The sequence below is a fragment of the Chiloscyllium plagiosum genome, chromosome 1 (genome assembly GCF_004010195.1).
Source record: "Chiloscyllium plagiosum isolate BGI_BamShark_2017 chromosome 1, ASM401019v2, whole genome shotgun sequence".
Lineage (NCBI taxonomy): Eukaryota > Metazoa > Chordata > Chondrichthyes > Orectolobiformes > Hemiscylliidae > Chiloscyllium > Chiloscyllium plagiosum.
The window spans coordinates 44,812,323-44,832,901 of record NC_057710.1 but is presented as its reverse complement, the minus strand read 5'-3'; the positions used below and the strand labels follow the sequence as shown (position 1 = coordinate 44,832,901).

Sequence of the window (20,579 nt, the reverse complement as noted above, 5' to 3'; positions counted from 1 at the left end):
GTTGTAGGAAAAGTTTTGGAAAGAATTATAAGAGATAGGATTTATAATCATCTCGCAAGCAACAATTTAATTGGAAATAGTCAAAATGGATTCGTCAAGGGCAGATCTTGCCTCACAAACCTCATTGAGTTTTTTGAGAAGGTGACTAAGCATGTGGATGAGGCTAGGGCAGTTGATGTGGTGTACATGGAATTCAGTCAAGCCTTTGATAAGATTCCACATAATAGGCTATTGGAGAAAATGCAGAGGCATGGATTGAAGGTGATTTAGCAGTTTGGATTAGAAACTGGCTTTGTGAAAGAAGGCAGCGAGTGGTGGGTGATGGAAAATATTCAGCCTGGAATCTGGTTACTAGTGGTGTACCACAAGGATCTGTTTTGTGAACATTGCTGTTTGTCATTTGTATAAAAGACTCGGATGTTGGCATAGGTGGATGGGTTAGCAAGTTTGCAGATGATACTAAATTCGCTGGAGTAGTGGATAGTGTGGAAGAATGTTGCAGGGAGACTTGGATAAACTGCAGAATTGGGCTGAGAGGTGGCAAATGGTGTTCAATGCAGTTAATGTAAGATGATTCACTTTGGGAAGAATAACAGGAAGGCAGAGTACTGGGTCAATGGAAAGATTCTTGGTGGTGTGGATGTGCAGAGGGATCTTGGTGTCCATGTACATAGATCCCTGAAAGTTGGCACCCAGGTTGTTAGTGCTGTTAAGAAGGCATACGTTGAGTTAGAGGTGTTGAGTTCCGGAGCTGTGACGTCATGCTGCAATTGTACAAAACACTAGTGCAGTCTCACTTGAAGTATTGTGTGTCGTTCTGGTTGCCCCATTACAGGAAGGATGTGGAAGCATTTGAAAAGGTGCAGAGGAGATCTACTTGGATGTTGCCTGGTCTGAAGCGAAGGTCTTATGAGGAAAGGCTGAGGTACTTGCGTCTGTTCTCATTGGAGAGAGGAAGGCTAAGAGGGAATTTAATAGAGACATAGAAGACGATCAGAGGATTAGATAAGTTGGACAGTGAGAGTCTTTTTCCTAGGATGATGATGTCTGCTTGTACGAGGGAGCATAGCTGCAAATTGATAGGTTTAAGACAGATGTCAGAGAGTGGTAAGGGTGTGAAATTCCCTGCCTGCCAATGTAGTTAACTCAGCCACATTAGGGGCATTTAAACAGTCCTTGGATAGGCATATGGATGATGATGGGATAATGTAGGGGGATGGGCTTAGATTAGTTCACAGGTTGGCACAACATTGAGGGCCAAAGGGCCTGTCCTGCGCTGTATTGTTCTACATTCTATTACTTCAAAAAACTCAATCAAGTAAGTAACACATGATTTCCCACACAAAGCCATGTTGACTCTCCCTAATCAGCCTTCTCTTTCCAAATATATATAAGTCCTGTCCCTCAGAATTCCGTCCAACAACTTGTCCACCACCAATGTCAGGCTCCATGGAGTATAGTTCCCTGACTTCCTTACCACCTTTGCTAAATAGTGGCACCAAGTTAGCCAACCTCCAGTTTTCTGGCACCTCACCTGTGGCTATTAATTATGCAAATATCTCAGGAAGGGGCCTAGCAATATTTTCCCTAGCGTCCCTCAGAGGTCTCGGCTACACCTGATCAGGTACTGGGGATTTATCCACCTCAATGCATTTTAAAACATCCAGCACTACCTCTTGTGTAAAACAGACTATTTATTCTAAAAATAGAATAAACTATTAAAACAGACTAGTTCTCTAGCTTCCATAACCTTCACCATAGCAAACACTGATGCACGTTACTCATTTAGGATGACCCCCATCTCCAGCTGTTTCACAAATAGGTGGCCTTGCTCTAATGGGCCCAATTCTCTCCCTGGTAACCCTTTTGTCCTTTAATGTATTTGTAGAATCCCTTTGGATTCTCCTTATCCCTATTTGTCAAAGCTGTCTCATGTCCCCTTTTTGCCCTCCTGATTTCCCTCTTACGTATTCCCCTCCTGCCTTTATACTCTTCTAGGGATTCACTCGAACTCTGCTGTTTGTACCTGACATTTACTTCCTTCTTTTTCTTGACCAAAACGTCAATTTCTCTAGTCAGCCAGCATTCCCTACACCCACCCAGCTTTGCCTTTCACCCTCACAGGGACATACTGTCTCTGGAATATTGTTACCTAATTTTTTAAGGCTTCCCATTTTCCAACTATCCCTTTATTTGCGAAAATCTGCCCCCAATCAACTTTTGAAAATTTTTGCCTCATACTGTGAAAATTGGCCTTCCTCAAATTTAGAAGTTCAACTTTTAGATCTGATGTATCCTTTTCCATCACTGTTTTAAAACTAATAGAAGTATAGTCGCTGATCCCAAAGTGCTCTCCCACTGACACCTCAGTCACCTGCCCTGCCTTATTTCCCAAGAGTAGGCCAAGTTTTGTACCTTCTCTAGTAGGTACATCCACATACTGAATCAGGAAATATTCTTGTATACACTTAACAAATTCCCTTCCATCCAAACCCTTAACACCATGGCACTCCCAAGTTACGTTTAGAAACTTAACATTCTCTACCATAACCACCCTATTATTCCTACAGATAATTGGATCTCCTTACAAATTTACTTCTCAATTTCCTGCAGACTACTGGGGAGTCTGTAGTACAATCCCAACAAGGTGATCATCCCTTTCTTATTTCTCACTTCCACCCAAATAACTTCCGTGGACATTCCCTGGATATCCTCTCGAAATACAGCTGTACTGTTATTTCTAATCAAAAATGCCATTCCCCCTCCTCTCTTTCCCCTCTTTCTAACTTTCCTATAGCACCTAAACCTTGGAACATTAAGTTGCCAGTCCTGTCCATCCCTGAGCCACATTTCTGTAACTGCTATGATATCCCTGTTCCCCGTTCCCCACCATGCCCTGCGTTCATCTGCCTTACCTGTCAGACCTCTCGCATTGAAATAAATGCAGTTTATAGCCACTGTTTTTATGTGGTGAGTCCAGTTGAGTTTCTGATCAGTGATAATCCTCAGGATATAATAGTGGGGGATTCAGTGATGGTAATACTGCTTAATGTCAAAGGGCAGTGGGTAGATTATCTGTCTCGTATTGGTGATGGTCATAGTCTGGCTTGAACATGAACTGCTTCAGTATCTGAGGAGTCATGAATGGTGCTGAACATTGTGCAATCCATGATGAGCATCCCAACTTCTGACCTTATGATAGAGTGAAGGTCATTGGTAAAGCATCTGAAGATGGTTGGGCCTGGGGCATTATTCTGAGGAACTCCTGCAAAGGTGATCTGGAGCTGAGATGACTGACCTCCAACAACCACAACCATCTTCCTGTGTACCAGGTATGACTCCAACCATCGGAAACTTTGCCCCCAATACCCATTGACTTTAGTTTTGATGGTGCTCCTTGCTGCCACATTCGATTGATGCCACATTGTTGTCAAGGACTATCACTCCCATTTCATGAAGACTAATGAAAGCATTAGTGACTTAAACTAAATGATATGCTATCAGTGGAGAAATAATTAATACTAGTTGGCACGCATGTGGATCAATGTTGTATGACAATGGGAAGGGATTTGATGGTCTTAATGACCTTTATCTGTTCCTAAATGTTCTTACATTCTTGGTAAAGCCTGTGTTGTATTTATTCTTGGCACAGTCAAAGAGCAAGATGCCTAAGGTAGTGGAAGCTTTGCCTGCTAATGTGTTCCTGTAATAATCACAACTGCCCACCATACACTTCAACCATTAGGAAACATTCTGAATGCATAATATTGCATGCTATGGAATATGGAAATATAAGAAAAAGATTTTTGAAATATTTTATTTCTCAACACTGTGGTTCCATCCAGATGTTATGTGCTGAAGTCATAAATGTACTCATCTTTGAAGCAGCCCTTAACAACAGTATGGCTTCACCATCGCCACCTGTTCTTCTGATGATCTCATTCAAAAATGGAGTATGGGAAACTAGCCTTTAATTGTGCCCTTGACATTTCTTTCCTCTGACAGTAAGCATAATAAGATTTAATCAAACTGCCTGTGCTTTTTCTGGCAATTTTTCACTCAAGGCTCAATCATAGTCTCTCCATCTCCTACTTCCCAGGCACTATTCTGAAAGTAACCCTTTAATCTCTGTCATTGAACATCCAAACTAAATCAGCTTCCTCTATTTTTCATTGTGGTGTAAGATTACATTTCAAAGCTGCTGTTTAATTAAATCCCAATGTAACCCTGCAGTGTGGGAGCTAGTTAGAAAGGAGGTAGAAAGGAAAGAAAAAGATAGAGACAATTGAAAGGATAGAAGAGGTACATGGAAAGTGAAATAAATTGAGCATTTAAAGAAAACTAAATGTCATCATCAAACATCTATGAAGAATTTCACTGCAGTGATGGTCAAGCATTTTAAAGCTTCAGTTTTGTAATTACAATGAATATTTGTAAGTGTTATGGAACAATCTCCATGAACAGAGTTTTAGCTTTCTTCAATATTAGATCAGAATTATATTCCATGACTCAAAGGCAAACTGCACCCTGTGCAGACGAGATGATTTCAGGAGATCTATTGAATGATGTCTGGTGGTTAGTACATTGCTTGTTGCTATTCATAGTTTTGCAGACCAGATTCAAAGCCTAGTTTTAACTAATCATAAGAGCTCTAATTTAGCCAGAGTATCTCCAGAGCCCAAATTTCAGACGTCCCATCGCAAACCGAGCACCTGCTATTTTGTCAGGGGCTAAATGGGGCAGATTGTACTTTTCACATGTTCACAAAGGCATTTGCACAAGGTGAAGCATAAATTGTCTTCTGTCTTCAAACTGAATCAATTTTTGCCAAATATAACTTGTGGTCTTTACAGTTTTCCAGTGAGGTTGGATTCCTTTTCGAAGAGGCAAGGTATCTTTGTGGATATTTCCAGTGACACTTTAGGAGAGGGCAGGTGTTCTTTTGGGAGAGGGAATGTATTTTTATGTGGAAGTCGCTTCCTAATTGGGTTTACTATAACTGAATCAAATGTATGTAAAACAGATATCAAGGAAACTGTCAAAGTCATTGGAACTAATAACCTTCCAAGGCATTTCAATTTCTTGGACTTTTTCTTTGAAAACGAAGTCTGCAGTAGAACAAAATATCAAGCTTGCTGTTTTTCTCTGTTCATTGACATCAGTTTGAGCATTATTAATCATAAGATTTATGATGCTCAACCTATCATTATCACAAAAGAGTGCCTTAAAATTCAACATTTGATTGAGACCTCCACATACTTAAAGCATTTGACAAGGGGCAATGAATGCAGGTGCACATTTTTTTCAGGTGATTAAGTAGTTGATGAAAGATCCATGTAATAACTGGGCTTCTACCAATTAGGTTTTGTTTTAAAGAAAATCATTAATAGGTATTTGGATTTTTATCTTATTTTACCTCAGCCCGGGTATTGCAGTCTAACCATGGTGGATACTAAATGAGTTGCCATGTGTGATGAAAGAGCTAAGAGTAGTAACTGCAGATCTTTGTTGGCATACATTGGCACAAAGAGTTACAGAGGGCTACTGGGTTGGGTGGAAGGGGAAAAGGATGACATGGAGAGTATGGGTAGGGGCATGAGGTGACATGAGTAAGCATTGCTGGGGCATGGCCACTGTATGAAATATCAGGAGCGCTGGTAGGTCCTTTTGTTTTTATTATTTCATTAATAGCTATAACAATGTCGCAAATCATCCAAGTTAGCTTTTTCCCACCGCTCACCTCTGTTGTTACCAATGTCATTACCTCCACAATATTTTCAGGGTGATGAATCCAACAGCTGCTAACACTCACGTCTCTCACCCCCAAATCTGAACCAAAATTCAAATATCCAGGACACTTTCTCCCAGTCATTTTTGCAAAGCTGGGAATTTTCCAAATTCTGCGTCGTTGACCTGCGAACAAAAATTCAAGCTGTTGTAGAAATGAGAGCAGGCCTTGGAGGTGTGGTTTGTTGTTCAATTGCTTTTAGTGCTAATGAGAACAAAAATCATACTAAACTCCTGCCCCAGATTGCTTCCAGTGAATTGCAGTTATACAGGGCCTTGGTGATGCCACACCTAGAATATTGTGTGCAGTTTTGGTCTCCTTTTCTGAGGAAGGATGCGCTTGCTCTCGGGAGTGCAACAAAGGTTTACCAAGCTGATTCCGGGGATGGTGGGACTGACACATGAAGAGAGATTAACTAAGTTAAGATTGTTTCTGCTGGAGTTCAGATGAATGATGGGCAATCTGATCGAGACTTATAAAATTCTAAGAGGATTCAAAAAGGTAAATGCAGAGAGGATGCCCCTGATAGTAGGTGTGTCCAGAACCAGGGATCACAGTCTGAGGATTCAGGGTAGACCATTTAGGATGCAGATGAGGAGATATTTCTTTATGCAGAGAGTGGTGAACCTGTGGAATTCATTAGCACAGGAAGTAATTGATGCCAAAACATTGAATGTATTTAAGAGACAGCTAAATATAGCACTTGGGGCAAATGAGATTAAAAGTTATGGGGAGAAAGCAGGATTAGGCTATTGAGTTGGATGATCAGCCATGATCGTGATGAATGCTGGAGCAGACTAGAAGGGCCGAATGGCCTCCTCCTGCTCCTATCTTCTATGTTTCTATATAATCCTACTTCCTACGGATGGTTTAGCCACTGAAGACTGCTTCTTTTGGTTCAGACAGTACAACTGGGAACCTGAAGACAGTAGAGGATAGAAGTCTGTAACTTAGTGGAGAAAGTAGAAGCAGCTTTGGATAAGTAATCCATCTATGGTAACATCACAAATATTTTCTTTATAATTTCAGAAGGAAGGAAATACTACAAAAGAATTGGCAGCAATGTAACCCTGCAGTGTGAGACATCTGACAGCCATACTCCTGTGGTATGGAGGTTTGGTGGGCATGTGATAGGCCATAAAGAAGACCAGCTTCTTCAAGGCACCAACCTCACCCTCCGAAACATCAAGACAGCACAAAGTGGAACCTATAGCTGCCATGAGAAACATAGCGGAAAGTTGAAAAATCAAATAACAATCCAAGTTGGAAGTAAGTGCTTTTTATGTATTTGTTTTTGATGGAACCCAAAAAATGTGATGTCTTTTAACGAAACTAGCCTATTGTGTGCATAAATAACCCTGGAATAATGTGACTGAAAAGTCTTATTAAGCAGCTATGGTGAAGGAAACTAAGGCTGTCAATGGCAGAATAATGACCTCAGTAACAACCGCTGACTATGTTGTCATAACTTTCACGTTTATTAGTAAGATATCAGCTTAGTACAAGAGTATAAAGAAGCCATATCAATCCACTTTCGCTTAAATCCCCCACTATTAAGCTATAATGCTCTAATGCATCTAATTGCTGGAGATTTTGGAATCCTATGTACTCTGAAAGATGAAATGTTTAAATTTTATTGAAAGCAAATGAAGCTTTAGACTTTCCTTTCGAATGACGGTGGATTCCTGAGCTTGTGTCAACGTTAAAGACAGAGCTTTAACTGTCGGAATTGTTCAGCAGCTTTGGGGTTACCGAGCTTTTATTGTTTAAAGACTGAAACAGTAATGCATACCAGACATGCCCAACAGGCCCATCAGTATCCATAAAAAGAAAAATCAGGTTAGTGTTTTGGCTATAGACGCCTTGTCAGAACTAAAGGGTCTGCACCTGAAACATTGATCTATCTTTTCTGTCTTCATCTACTGAGAGACCTGCATATTTCCAGCCTGTTTATATTTTAAGTTTCAACAATTGAAGTAATTTTCTGCCTATACTTCATTTAAAGAGTTAGAATCAAGTTAGTTCCCAACTAGAGGTAAATCTGCACTGCTAAAATAAGAAAAACAAAAGAGGATAGAAAACATAAGAATAGACTGCTAGAAACAAAATAGAGAATAAGGCTAATTCTAACATTAAAAATTAAATAATCAATTGCTTGGAATAAACTAAAGTACAGTATCCACAAACAATCTAGGATTCTGTGATTACTAAAGTGTGTGTTTCTGCAAATGTAGGGGACTGCAGTGGTTATGGGCGGTGTGGTTAGCTGCAAGGGGGACATGATTTACACTATCTGAAAGTTACATAACATTTGATGGCCATAAGTTGTGTAAAATTACCTGTCCCATTACGGCAATTGTCCTTCAGTATTTGATTGGAGTGGCAACCTACATTGCTTGCTTAAAACTCAAGGTGAGGTTTGGAGTCGTAATTTTTTTTCGTTCCGCAGTGAAATACTACCACTGGGATGAGCTGACATGCAAGTCCGGCAAACCCTCTTGACAATGTACGACAATGACTTGCATTTCTGTAGCATTCCTTGTTGCAGGGTCCTTTAAAGAGCAACAACAGAAAACAGTATTCGGAATAAGGGGAAAGGAAAGTAAGAGTAATGAGGGCACAAGCAGTTAAAGAGAAAAGCCAGTTTGTTTTGAAAAGGGAAAGATACATGCTTAAGAAAAAAATGTTCCAGTAGATTTATAGCAAGCTGAAAGAAAATCACTGTCTTTCTTTTGACTTGAGAGTTCCTGATCAGCTTGGGGGAAAGAAATGCACCTTTTTTAAGACTACTGTTGTATTACAATCAGAATTGGATTCACTCTGTTCCATTTTAGATAAATGTGAGGTGCTGCATTTTGGAAAGGCAAATCAGGGCAGGACTTTGTACACTTAATAGTAAGGTCCTGGGGAGTGTTGCTGAACAAAGAAATTTTGGAGTGCAGGTTCGTAATTTCTTGAAAGTAGAGTCACAATTAGATAAGATCGTGAAGAAGGCATTTAATATTCTTTCCTTTTTTGGCCAGAGCATTGAGTACAGGAGTTGGGAAATCATGTTACGGTTATCCAGGACATTGGTTAGGCCACTTTTGGAATACTGCGTTCATTTCTGGTTTTCCTCCCACAGGAAGGTTACTGTGAAACTTCAAAGGGTTCAGAAAAGATTTATAAGGATATTACCAGAGTTGGAGGATTTGAGCTATAGAGAGAGGCTGAATAGGTTGTGGCTGTTTTCCCTGGAGCTTCAGTGGGTGTGGGGGGACCTTATGGAGGTTTATAAAATCATGAGGGGCATGGATAAAATAAATATACAAAGTCTTTCCCTGGGTTGGGGAAGTCCAGAACTAGAAGGCATAGGTTTAGGATGAGAGGAGAAAGATATAAAAAGGACCAAAGGGACAACATTTTCTCGCAAAAGGTAGTGCGTGTATGGAATGAGCTGTCAGAGGAAATGGTGGAGGCTGATACAATTACAACATTTAAAAGGTATCTGGATGGGTATACGAATAGGAAGGATTTAGAAGGATCTGGTCAAGTGCTGGCTAATGGGACTAGATTAATTTAGGATATCTGATTGGCATGGATGAGTTAGACTGAAGGGTTTGTTTCCGTGTTGTACATCTCTATGACTCTATATGTCTGAATTTAAGTACTGCTCCTGTGGCAGACTTTGACATTGGAAGAGAAATGTGGTTCAGTTTTGAATAGAAGCAATAACTACCACATAGCTATTGGTCCAGCTGAAAGTTATCTGATGATGGAAGTTGCTGCAAGCCCATTAGTTATGGAGTTGATAGCTCCATCATTTAATTCTTTATTAATTAGTTTTCTTGTTATTGTCATTTCCTCTGACTCCAAGTGGGACTCTTAGTGTCAAATCTGTCACCAAAAGCCTTTTTTTCTCAAAAGCTTTATTGAAGATCCATTCAGTTGAAAACTTGAAGACTACACCCATCCCAGTAATGCTGTTCTAGCATTGCTCAGACACTCTTGGAATGGATACAAGAAAATATTTGGTATTAGATAGATGGTCTTTTTTTTCTTGCCTGCAACTGTTCTATACCATGGATGGAAGCAGGGTGATAGAACATAACCAAAAAAGACATATTAACTGCATCTGAGCAGTTTGCTAAACCGTCTTTGTTATCTGATAAATTTGTACTTCAAACATACAAAGTTTCAACCTTGACAGGTATCACCCCTAAGCAAGAAAATTAAACTGCAGACACGTCCATTTACACATAAACCCAATACACTTAAGCAAATAGACTTTAAATAAATGTTACTGAGAAATGAATGAAAAATGAAATAGGATCCCATTGTATGTCTGAACTTTCATATTCTTTTCTGTTGGCTGAAACATTTTGTTTGTGTTTTCTTAGTAAATTGATAGCTTTTTGTCTCCATAAGTCCTGTTACCACAACTTGAACTGAGAACAAGAATCAAGTTCTGCATGAAGCATGGCTTCTGCTCTTTTGAGTCTACCAAATCCAGTTAATTAAAAGTGGTAATAGTATGAAACTGTTTGTATTTTGGGAAATTTTCCATTGTAATTATCTAACTACAAGAAATTGTGCAACAGGAAATTCTTTCTTTTAATTCATCTTAGTACACGCAAACTCTGGATAAGTAGATAATACTTGAGAAGAATTGACTTAAAACATTAAGTCCCAAGATTATCCTGTCAGAAGCCAATTTTTTAACAACACACAGTTTTTGGTTTATTGAGCAACTTTGATGAAGAGCCAAGGACCATATTCCAGGACAATACCAAAGTCAAAAACAACAACTAAGATGAAAAGGTACATTTGATCATAGCTGTTTGATGACTTCAAGCTAAAGATTTAAGAGGTTGTAAACTGTAGGGCACTTATTCTTGATTTAGTCAGCATTAATACAAAACTGGTGTATAATAACCTTAGATGAGAAACAAAAACAGAAGTTGCTGGAAAAGCTCAGCAGGTCTGGCAGCATCTGTGAAGAGAAATCAAAGTGGTTGGCACGGTGGCTCAGTGGCTAGCACTGCTGCCAGAGACCTGGGTTCAATTCCAGCCTTGGGTGACTGTCCGAGTGGAGCTTGCACATACTGCCCATGTCTATATGGGTTTCCTCCCACAATTGGTTTAAGTGAATTGGCCATTCTAAATTGCCTGTAGTGTTCACGGATAGAACAGTACAGGCCCTTTGGCTCTTGATGTTGCTCTGACCTATGAAACCAATCCGAAGCCCGTTTATCCTGCACTATTTTGTTTTCATCCATGTGTTTATCCAATGACCATTTAAATGCCCTTAAAGTTGGTGAGTCTACTACTGTTGCAGGCAGTGCATTCCACGTACCTACTACTTTGTGAGTAAGGAAACTTTCTCTGACATCTGTCCTGTATCTATCATCTCTCAATTTAAAGCCATGCTCCCTCATTTTAGCCATCAGCATCCAAGGGAAAAGGCTCTCACTATCCACCCTATCTAACTCTCTGATTATCTTGTATATCTCAACTAAGTCACGTCTCAATCTTATTCTCTCTAATGAAAACAGCCTCAAGTCCCTCAACCTTTACTCATAAGACCTTCCCTCCATACCAGGCAACATCCTAGTAAATCTCCTCTGAACCCTTTCGAAAACTTCCACATCCTTCCTATAATGTGGTGACCAGAACTGTATGCAATACTCCAAGTGTGGCCGCACCAGAGTTTTGTACAGCTGCAACATGACTTTGTGGCTCCAAAACTCAATCCTTCTAGCAATAAAAGCTAACACACCGTATGTCTTCTTAAGGTGTGTACGTTAATTGTATTAGTTGGGGTAAATGTAGAGTAATACAATAGGGGAATGGATCTGGTTGAGTTACTCTTCGGAGGGTGGATGTGGACTTGTTGGCCAAATGGCCTGTTTCCATACTGTAGGGATTCTATGATTAACAGTTTGGATCTGATGACCCTTCCTCAGAACTGATGGTAGCTAGGAAAATTTATGTGCCGTTTATGTGCAGAAGATAGAAAGGGTTAGGGGGTAATATTTAAATGATAGGTAGGGATAGAGCACAAAGAGACACAAGTACAGTTAGACAGACAAAGGAGTTGATGATGATTTGGCTGGAGGATGAATAGCTGTTCATGAAGATGGTTAGTGGCTAACAATAGGTAGCCTATTGGCAAGCTATGTGATAACAGGGCCTGGTGTGTGTAATAGAGGGCTAGGACATGGGGGAGTTCAGGTCCTAAATTAATTGAACTCGATTTTGAGTCCAGGGGGCTGCAGGGTCGCCAAGCAGATGAGAAAGCTCAGTATTCAAATTAAAAATATTACCCTCTGAATTAATAACAGTAACACTGTATCATGAAAGGCAATGTGTAAGTTCACATTCACGGTGATTTCTATATACTTATGGGTAATGAACATATTGAGTTAAGATTTCATAGAATTCATACCACCAGTGACTGATGCTTATTAAAGTTGTATAGGTTTAATTGGGGAACTTCATAAATTCTGTGCATTCTTTGTATTATTGAATATCCATTGCATTAAAGACAGGATGCTGAATAATCCAGACAAATGGGAATGAGAGGAAGAAAAAGTAGAGAAAGAAAAAAGAATGTGAGACAAATATACAGTTGTCATTTTGTCATTATTCAGAATGACCCAAGTGGGAGTCGGGTATGCCTTCTTGCATCAACCTTAAAATGGGAAGGACAGAACTCATTAAAACCAGATGATGGAAGTTACATGTTGACCTTCTACTTTTACCAGTATTGAAGTAGCTGATACACAGAAAAGCCGTCATTTGCAAGTTTGTTTCCAAGCCACTCACCATTCTGGCTCAGTGGTTAGCACTGTTGCCTCACAGCGCTGCACACCCAGATTCGATTCTCACCTTGGGCGACTGACTGTGGAGTTTGCACGTTCTCCCTGTGTCTGTATGAGTTTTCTCCATTTCTCCAGTGCTCCAGTTTCCTCCCACAATACAAAGATGTGCAGATTGTGTGAATTGGCCATGCTAAATTGCCCATAGTATTTAGGGATGTGTAGGTTAGGTGCATTAGTCAGGGGTAAATATAAGATAATAAGGTAGGGGAATGGGTCTGGTTGGGTTATTCTTCGGACGGTCAGTGTGGACTTGTTGGGTCAAAAGGCCTGCTTCCACACTATAGGGATACTCTATCTATAATTACATATATTGCTGTCCCTTCAGTGTTGTCAAAATCCTGGAATTCCCTTCATAACGACATTGTGGTCTTCATCAAATGGACTGCAGCGCATTAAGCCATATCTTGCCACCTCCTTCTCGAGGGCAATTAGGAGTAAGCAATAAAATACTGGCCCAGCTAGCAATGCCCACATTTCATGAGTGAATAGAAAGCGGTCCCAATCAGCAAGCTTTCCTGTAATCTGCACGTGTGCATGCAGCCACTCCAAGCTTCCAAGCATGATGATTAGTTTTGGCATGGTGATTGTAGCACTGACTTCTGGTTCTAGACATCAGAGCCCTATGCAGTTGGAAGGAAAATGAATGGAAATACTGCTCAGGCCACATCTCTCTTCTCCTTAACTAATTCACTGACTATATCAGTGCTACCTCTTACACTCGCTATAAACCAGAAGTTTTATTTACTTTGTTTCCAATTTCCTTCCTACCCTCACCTTCATTAGGTGTGTCTATGACTCTTCTTTGCCTTCATTGACTTCTCTATTTATGTTTCCAGAGATAGTATCAACTAATACTCATTGCAAACCCAAAGACTCCCACCAATTACAATTGAATCCATGTGTTCAAATCCCTGCTTCCAGTAAGGGTGATGCCACACTCTTCCTCCAGGTTCTTTGCTTGGGGAGAGGGGTTTCATGGCTTTGAAAGCGTGACTTTTAGTGCAGGGAATGGATGGGTGTAGGTTGCCATCAAGCTAGCCCACGCTGAAAGGTTTTAGAGGCAGCCACATGGGCTGCTGGATGTCAAGGCAAACAGTTTAAAAAGCTTGTCTCCATTATCATAAAATCTAAGGGAACTCGGGAAGGGAAAGCTGGTGCTCAAGGCTGGGGAAGGTTGATGGGATCACCCCACGCATTACAAGGAGTGCAGAAAAATGCCTCCCATTCTCCGCTGGATTCCCCATCACTTATAGCAGAGACACTCTCGCAACTGGCTGCAACATAAGTATATTCAATTGCTTGTCGCACCTATCCAAGTTAGGGACACTCGAAGCTGGATGAAAAAGATAGCAGGCATGAGTTCAGTGCTTTGGGGATGTGTTTCTTGCATTTAATACTTTCATCTTTCCATTGTAACTGCATGATACATCTCTTTTTCTCTCCCTTTTTTGTTTGCATGTGGTTTGTTATACAAATCCTCCAGATGGCCGTAATCCCAATCATTACAGCAGTGGTCCTATCCTGACATTAGAACATAAAAATTGTACCGCTCGTGAGTTCTTGAAAACCACAATGTTCTCTTTCTTTTCTCCCCAACAGCAAATACTGAATTTTATGAGACTCTGTTTCTTCAAGATATTGATGTGGTCGGATTCTGTGTTTTTTTCCTGTTTAACTATGCTGCATGCCATTATGTACAGAAGGCAAGAAGTCATGTGTAATATTACAATTTACGAGAGTTTTCTACTTAATTGGCTTTCCAGAGGCTTCTGACTTTATTTTTGTTAACTTATAGACTCAGGAATGTCTGTTATTACTTTGATGCAAAGAGTCGTGAAATGACTATTATTAACAGAAAAGACTTGTGCATGTTCTTGATAAAACATCATAAAATATCATAATGAAGTATGAAATCACAGGGTCTGAAATTCTTGGCATGTTGTTGCAACATCAGAGATTTCACAAGCAGGCTTTCTGCCAGCCATGATATTTTGGCATCGATGCCATGATCAGTTAAGGGCTCAGCCACATAACACACAAGAAGGTGTGCACATATTGGAAATCCAGACTACAGTGCCTGAGGAAAGCTTGAAGATTGGGGTGGGGATGAAAAACTTTGTATTGTTAGAACAATATCTTAGTTATTTATTGGTGGGAGTAGCATGGTGAGATTTCTACTTGTGTCTTGGGAGGGAGTCCTGCCTTAGCAGCAGCTCTGTAGTCCTATTAGAACTTGCTGGTTGTCCATCACACCAAGGAGCCCAGGTAAGTCTGTATTTGGAAGTTTAAATGAGAGGTTGAGAGGGGTGGCTGGATTGATTAGAAGAGAGGTTGAGCCTGGCCAGTTGGAGCAGGGAAGGGATGACTCTAATTGATCTAGGAGTCCTGTGAAGGACGACCTAGCCCCTTGGTTGATGGCTTATCTACATGACAAGCAATTAAGCTATTGTTGAGGGGGTAGGGTGAGAACTGTAAGTAGTCCTTCAGGGGCATTTAAGATCAGAGGTGGGTGCACCTCCCCTGCCCACACTGTCCCCACCTCACCGCTTCCCAGCATTCTTTTTAAAATATCAAAGTCAGGGACAATTGGGTAGGTCGTGCAACTCTTAGAACCTGCTAGAGGGAAGAGTTTAGAGGGTGTAGTAGCACTGTATAAAATCTTTTGCTGTTAAAAAGAATCTTTTGCTGCTTAATATGGAATTGGCAATGCTATGTGAATACCAATGATCTTACACAGGATGGCAAAGGTGACCAAAGGAAGAACAGACCATTTCCAGGGATTTAGCTTGGATGTTTTCTTAATAGTGATTGGGAACCAGCAGTAGAGGATATTTGGGTCAGAATTTCAGAGACCCAATGCAGCATGTCACTTGAACAAAGTGGCAGCTCTCTCTCTGAGTTCTAGATGTCCTATTAATTTACCAGGGCAGCCTATTTTCTATGCAAAACATCTATGTCTAATTTGTTTTTAAAGCTTATTCATTTGTTCTTTAGTATCCAGCTTTAAAAAGGTTCTGGTATAAGGCCATTGTACTCACATGGGTCTTCTTAGAGGCTATGATGAAATGAAATCTCTCAGAAGAGCTCAACTATGGAGTACTACCTAGATCATGGTGATAGGAAAATGATTCTGGGACCAACACAAAAATCAACCCAATCTCTGTCCACATTCTCCAGACCAGAGTTAAGAGCTACCTTTGTTCACACTGAGTCAAGGAAACCATTCCTGACCAGCAAAACCATGAAGTGTTTCAGAAGAGCACAAAGGCATTAGGATCAGGAGCATCAGTGAAAAGAGCAATTATGTATGTGCACACAATAAAATTCACTTTGTGTAATGAGGTGTAGTGTTGAGAGGTATGATTGTATTTTATTGAATGTTTGTGAGCACTCACTTCACTGAATCATCAATCAGATCTCTCCTAGTACCTCACTAATGTAGTATTGTGAACTGTGTATTATAATGATGGAGTCATTCCTAATTGGCTACCTTCTGCACTGGTGTGGTCTTAGCCTTTTTCCCCTTCCTCCTGTGTTATTCTGCTTCCATGATAAGGATGTATGAGAAAGGCACCGAGAATCCTCAGATATAGGCTACGGGACAGTAGCTTGTGAAGAAAAATCGGCTTTACTTGAAATTGCTGAAATACAATTTACAGAATTCTTTATTAAGCAGCACAACAGAGAAGAGACTTTTCTAATCAATCCAGTCAAGGCTTGGGGACATTGAAGAGCCTTTAAACTCAACCATTTCCTGATTAGATGATTAATTGTTATTTTCTACGGATTGAAGTTGGCATTAATTAGTTGTAAATGGAGGAGTGTCTGGAACTGGAACTGTTAGATTTTGTTTCTGCTGTCCCTCCTTCTGCATCAGTATGTTGCTTTGAGGACAGAGACCTCTTCTGCTGTAATTAATTCCATCAAATTTAAACATGTCAGAAGCGGGTAACTCCAGCAACACAGTTCACATTCACAGGTTCTTTGAAAGAGGAAAGATTTACTTATCATTTTTCTATTAAGCAAAAATTGTAGGTTTGGATTTGACATTCTTAGGGCAGATGTTAGGGGTAGATTCTTTACTCAGCGAGTCGTGAGTTCATGGAATGCCCTGCCAGTAGCAGTGGTGGACTCTCCCTCTTTATGGGCATTTAAACGGGCATTGGATAGGCATATGGAGGATAGTAGGCTAGTGTATGTTAGGTGGGCTTGGATCGGCGCAACATCGAGGGCCAAAGAGCCTGTACTGCGCTGTATTTTTCTATGTTCTATTGGAGTAACAGTTTGAAAGATTTGCACAGCTGAGGATCTCCAGAAGTGTCAAAAGTCAACGTTGAACAAAACAAATTTAATTTCAATTCTTCATCTGTGTTATTTGTCAAAATCTGTTGCAGCAATGTTACAATTGGTCCACTGCCCCTGAAAATTGAGGGAGGGGGAAAAATAATGAGCAAATAATGCTCATGATTACCATCAAGGAAGCTATGCAAAGACTGAAATCTTGTCTGTCAAGTGAAGATAGAATCAACTCTGAACTGAGACAAATGGCATGGGAGAGAGTTTTGTATTTTATGAAAATGAGATTGTTTCTAGATGAAACTGAAAAGTACTCTTTAAGGTACAATTTTCATTTCCCTGGAGATTGCAAGAGAGGTAGTGAGAAGGGTCCACAATTGGGCGAATTGAACCCAGAGAGACACTTGCCTCCTCGGTAGCTAAGTTCTGGGTGAGAAGGTCCAAAGGCAACCTCTCAGTCTGCCACCAATTCAAAACTGTTAAAGGTTCCATAAAAGTGGCTGATTTCCTGATGGGAAAAACAGGAGACCATGCCTGCTGGGTGGAGGGATCGGGGAGGGGGAGGGAGTGGGGGGGGGGGGGCGCACTGTGTGCCCCAAACTGAGGGGAGCAGGAGTTGGTGGGGTGGGGGTGTGGGGTGCTGGCTACTAAAAGCCAGCATACTTCCCTTGCCACTGATGTCTCTCTCCCTCCATGGTCCCCTTAAAAGAAAGTCCACTCCCTTACTTGACATTTCAGCCTTTATGCGAGTTATCTCCAGCAGGATGCTTAACCTCATATGATGATGCTTACTTTATCCCTCACACCACAAACTAGGCGTAGATAAAGTAATAGAGTTCTGCAGCATGGAAACAAACCTTCGGTCCAACTCATCCATGCCAATCAGATATCCTAAATTAATCTGGTCCCATTTGCCATCATTTGGCCCATATCCCTCTAAACCCTTCCTATTCATACCCCATCCAGTTGCCTTTTAAATGTCATAATTGTACCAGTCTCCACCACTTCCTCTGACAACTCTATACATGCACCACCCTGTGTGTGAAAAAGTTGCCCCTTAGGTCCCTTTTAAATCTTTCCCCTCTCATCTTAAATCTATGCTGTCTAGTTTTAGGCTTCCCTGCACTGGAAAAAACACCTTGTCTATTCCTCCTATCCATGCCCCTCAGGATTTTATAAACCTCATTCAGGTCAGTTCTCAGCTTCCGGCGCTCCAAGGAACGTAGCCCCAGCCGATGCAGCCTCTCCCTATAGCTCAAACCCTCCAACCCTGTTAACATCCTTGTAAATCTTTTCTGAATCCTTTCAAGTTTAACAGTATCAGAATTGCACACATTATTCCAAAAGTGGCCTAACCAATGCCCTGTACAGCTGTAACATAACCTCCCAACTCCCATACTCAATGCACTGACCAATGAAGGCAAGTCTTCCAAATGCTGCCTTCACTAACCTGTCTATCTGTGACTCTACTTTCAAGGAACTGTGAAGCTGCACCCCAAGGTCTCTTTGTTCAGCAACACTCTCCCAATGTTGCGGACATTTATTGCAGCTACCTGTAATGCCCTAACATTATATTCACAGACTCATCACTGATGAAGCTTAATAGTATGAAAAGCTTGCTATTCAGTTTATTAATGTCATAACTGGTTCTTGAAACATCAAGTTTTCTCACTGGAAGGGTAGGAGTTAATCAACCCTGAAGTTGCCTGCCTCTGCACTTAATGCATTAGACCAATTTTAGAAAATTTACTGAGTAATTTATATATTTCATCATATATAAAGAACAAAAATTATAGCACAGTTGAAGCCTGATCTATTGCTTAGGAATAATCTAAATGAAAGTTAAGGCTGTGCAAATAGAAGAAGCAAATTTGCAGGAGAGAGCAGGAATGCATTATTAATGTTTTTTTAATTTCATTGATGAGTATGTTTAGCAGTAGCGTGTTGATTTAAAATGAAATTGTAACATGAACAAAGCTACATAAACCTACCCTTGACATCTGGGTAGGGGAATATTCAGTCCTGCAGTTTCCAGCTGAAACTTTAAAAGGCACCAATTGGCTGGACCTGAGAGCAGAGAATTCCCTGAAGCTAGCAGCTGTCTTAATGTTATAGATTTTAAAACACCAATTTCCTGTTCATTTTTTGTATAATTTAATCCTGTTGTAAGTAATAAAATAACTTGTTCTGTTGTAGAAATTTATTTAGGTTAAAGTACATCATCAAGCTACAACTGACCTGAAATTGATATAGAAATGCATCTAAAGCTCAACTTACATTGCATAACTTCTGCCTAAAGGATGGGATTGTGTTACACACAAAGTAACTAGTAAAGTGAATTGGAAGATTTTTTTAACAAAGAATAGCTAGCAATGGGTGGATAGCAGTGTGCAGGATAAAGAATGATGTCTGGATGGATGTGTTATAAATATCTATAATGTTTGGTCAGTATTTGCTTTCTATCATCAAAAGTACAAGGGAACATATACTTGCAAATTTAATGATGACTGTAATCTGGACAGAAGGACGTAAGAGACTGAAGAGGTCTACTATGTTTGATTTGAAGTTAAATTGTACCCAAATATACTTGGCTGTTGCCCAAGTGTTCCCTTGTGTTCATTCAAGATCCATTATACTTCCATTGTTTCTTGTGCAGAATGGTTCTACTTAATCATATTCTGTGAAAACCAAACACAAGCCAGTTGATAAATCTAAATTACGTTGCTGTTTCTAAAACAAAGATCTGCTCAATTAGACGAAAGAAAACAAATTCTTGACTGCTGCTTAAAATTTTCTGGGTTGAACTGCAATTTATGTTTTTGTGCATCGGGGTCAGGCATAAACTGAACTGTGCAGGATTTGTATAACCACAAAACTATTTGGGGATCAGAAATATTCCATGTGTGAGATGTAACGCAAAGTCTAAGATTGCAAAATGTGAATTTCTTAGGCTGTTGATGTAGTCAGATAACACCTGAATCAAAGCAAGAAGCATTTTATTGAATTATATTACAATTCTAGTTAGCACCAGAAACAATAATCAAATTATTTGTTTTTAATGATGCATCGTTTCTGTAAAGTACAAAGTATTGTTTTAGTATGTAGTGTGATTAAAGGCAGTCAGCATGGCTTTGTGAGGGGCAGGCCATGCTTCACAAATCTTATTGAGTTCTTTGAGGAGGTGTCAAGATAGGTCGACGATGGTCGAGCAGTGAATGTGGTGTATGTGGACTTCAACAAGGCATTTGATAGGGTTCCTATGGTAGGCTCATTCATAAAGTCAGGAAGGGTGGGATACAGGGAGATTTGGCTATCTGGATTCAGAATTGGCTGGCTGACAGAAGGCAGACAATGATTGTAGATGGGAGGTTTTCTGCCTGGAGGTCAGTGTTGAGTGGGGTCCTGCAGGACCCTGTTCTTGAGCCTCTGCTCTTTGTAGTTTTTATAAATGACTTGGATGAGGAGGTTGAGGGGTGGGTTAGTAAATCTGCAGATGACACAAAGGTTGGAGGTGTCGTTGATAGTATAGAGGGCTACTGCAGGCTGCAGCACGACATAGACAGGATGCAGAGCTGGGCTGAGAAATGGCAGATGGAATTCAACCAGGATAAATGCGAAGTGATGCATTTTGG

The 20,579-nt window shown here is 40.4% G+C and overlaps 1 protein-coding gene across 5 annotated transcripts in view; it reads left to right on the top strand.

Annotated features, from left to right (window-relative positions):
• The window catches only part of LOC122543507 (ciliary neurotrophic factor receptor subunit alpha-like), a 381,254-nt gene that overhangs the window by 161,847 nt on the left and 198,828 nt on the right, over window positions 1-20,579 (top strand). For all 5 annotated transcript variants that reach the window (XM_043682503.1, XM_043682295.1, XM_043682483.1 and 2 more), the window contains one exon: window positions 6,818-7,057. In XM_043682503.1, the coding sequence (XP_043538438.1) occupies window positions 6,818-7,057 (240 nt within the window). The remainder of the gene's footprint in view (window positions 1-6,817; window positions 7,058-20,579) is intronic.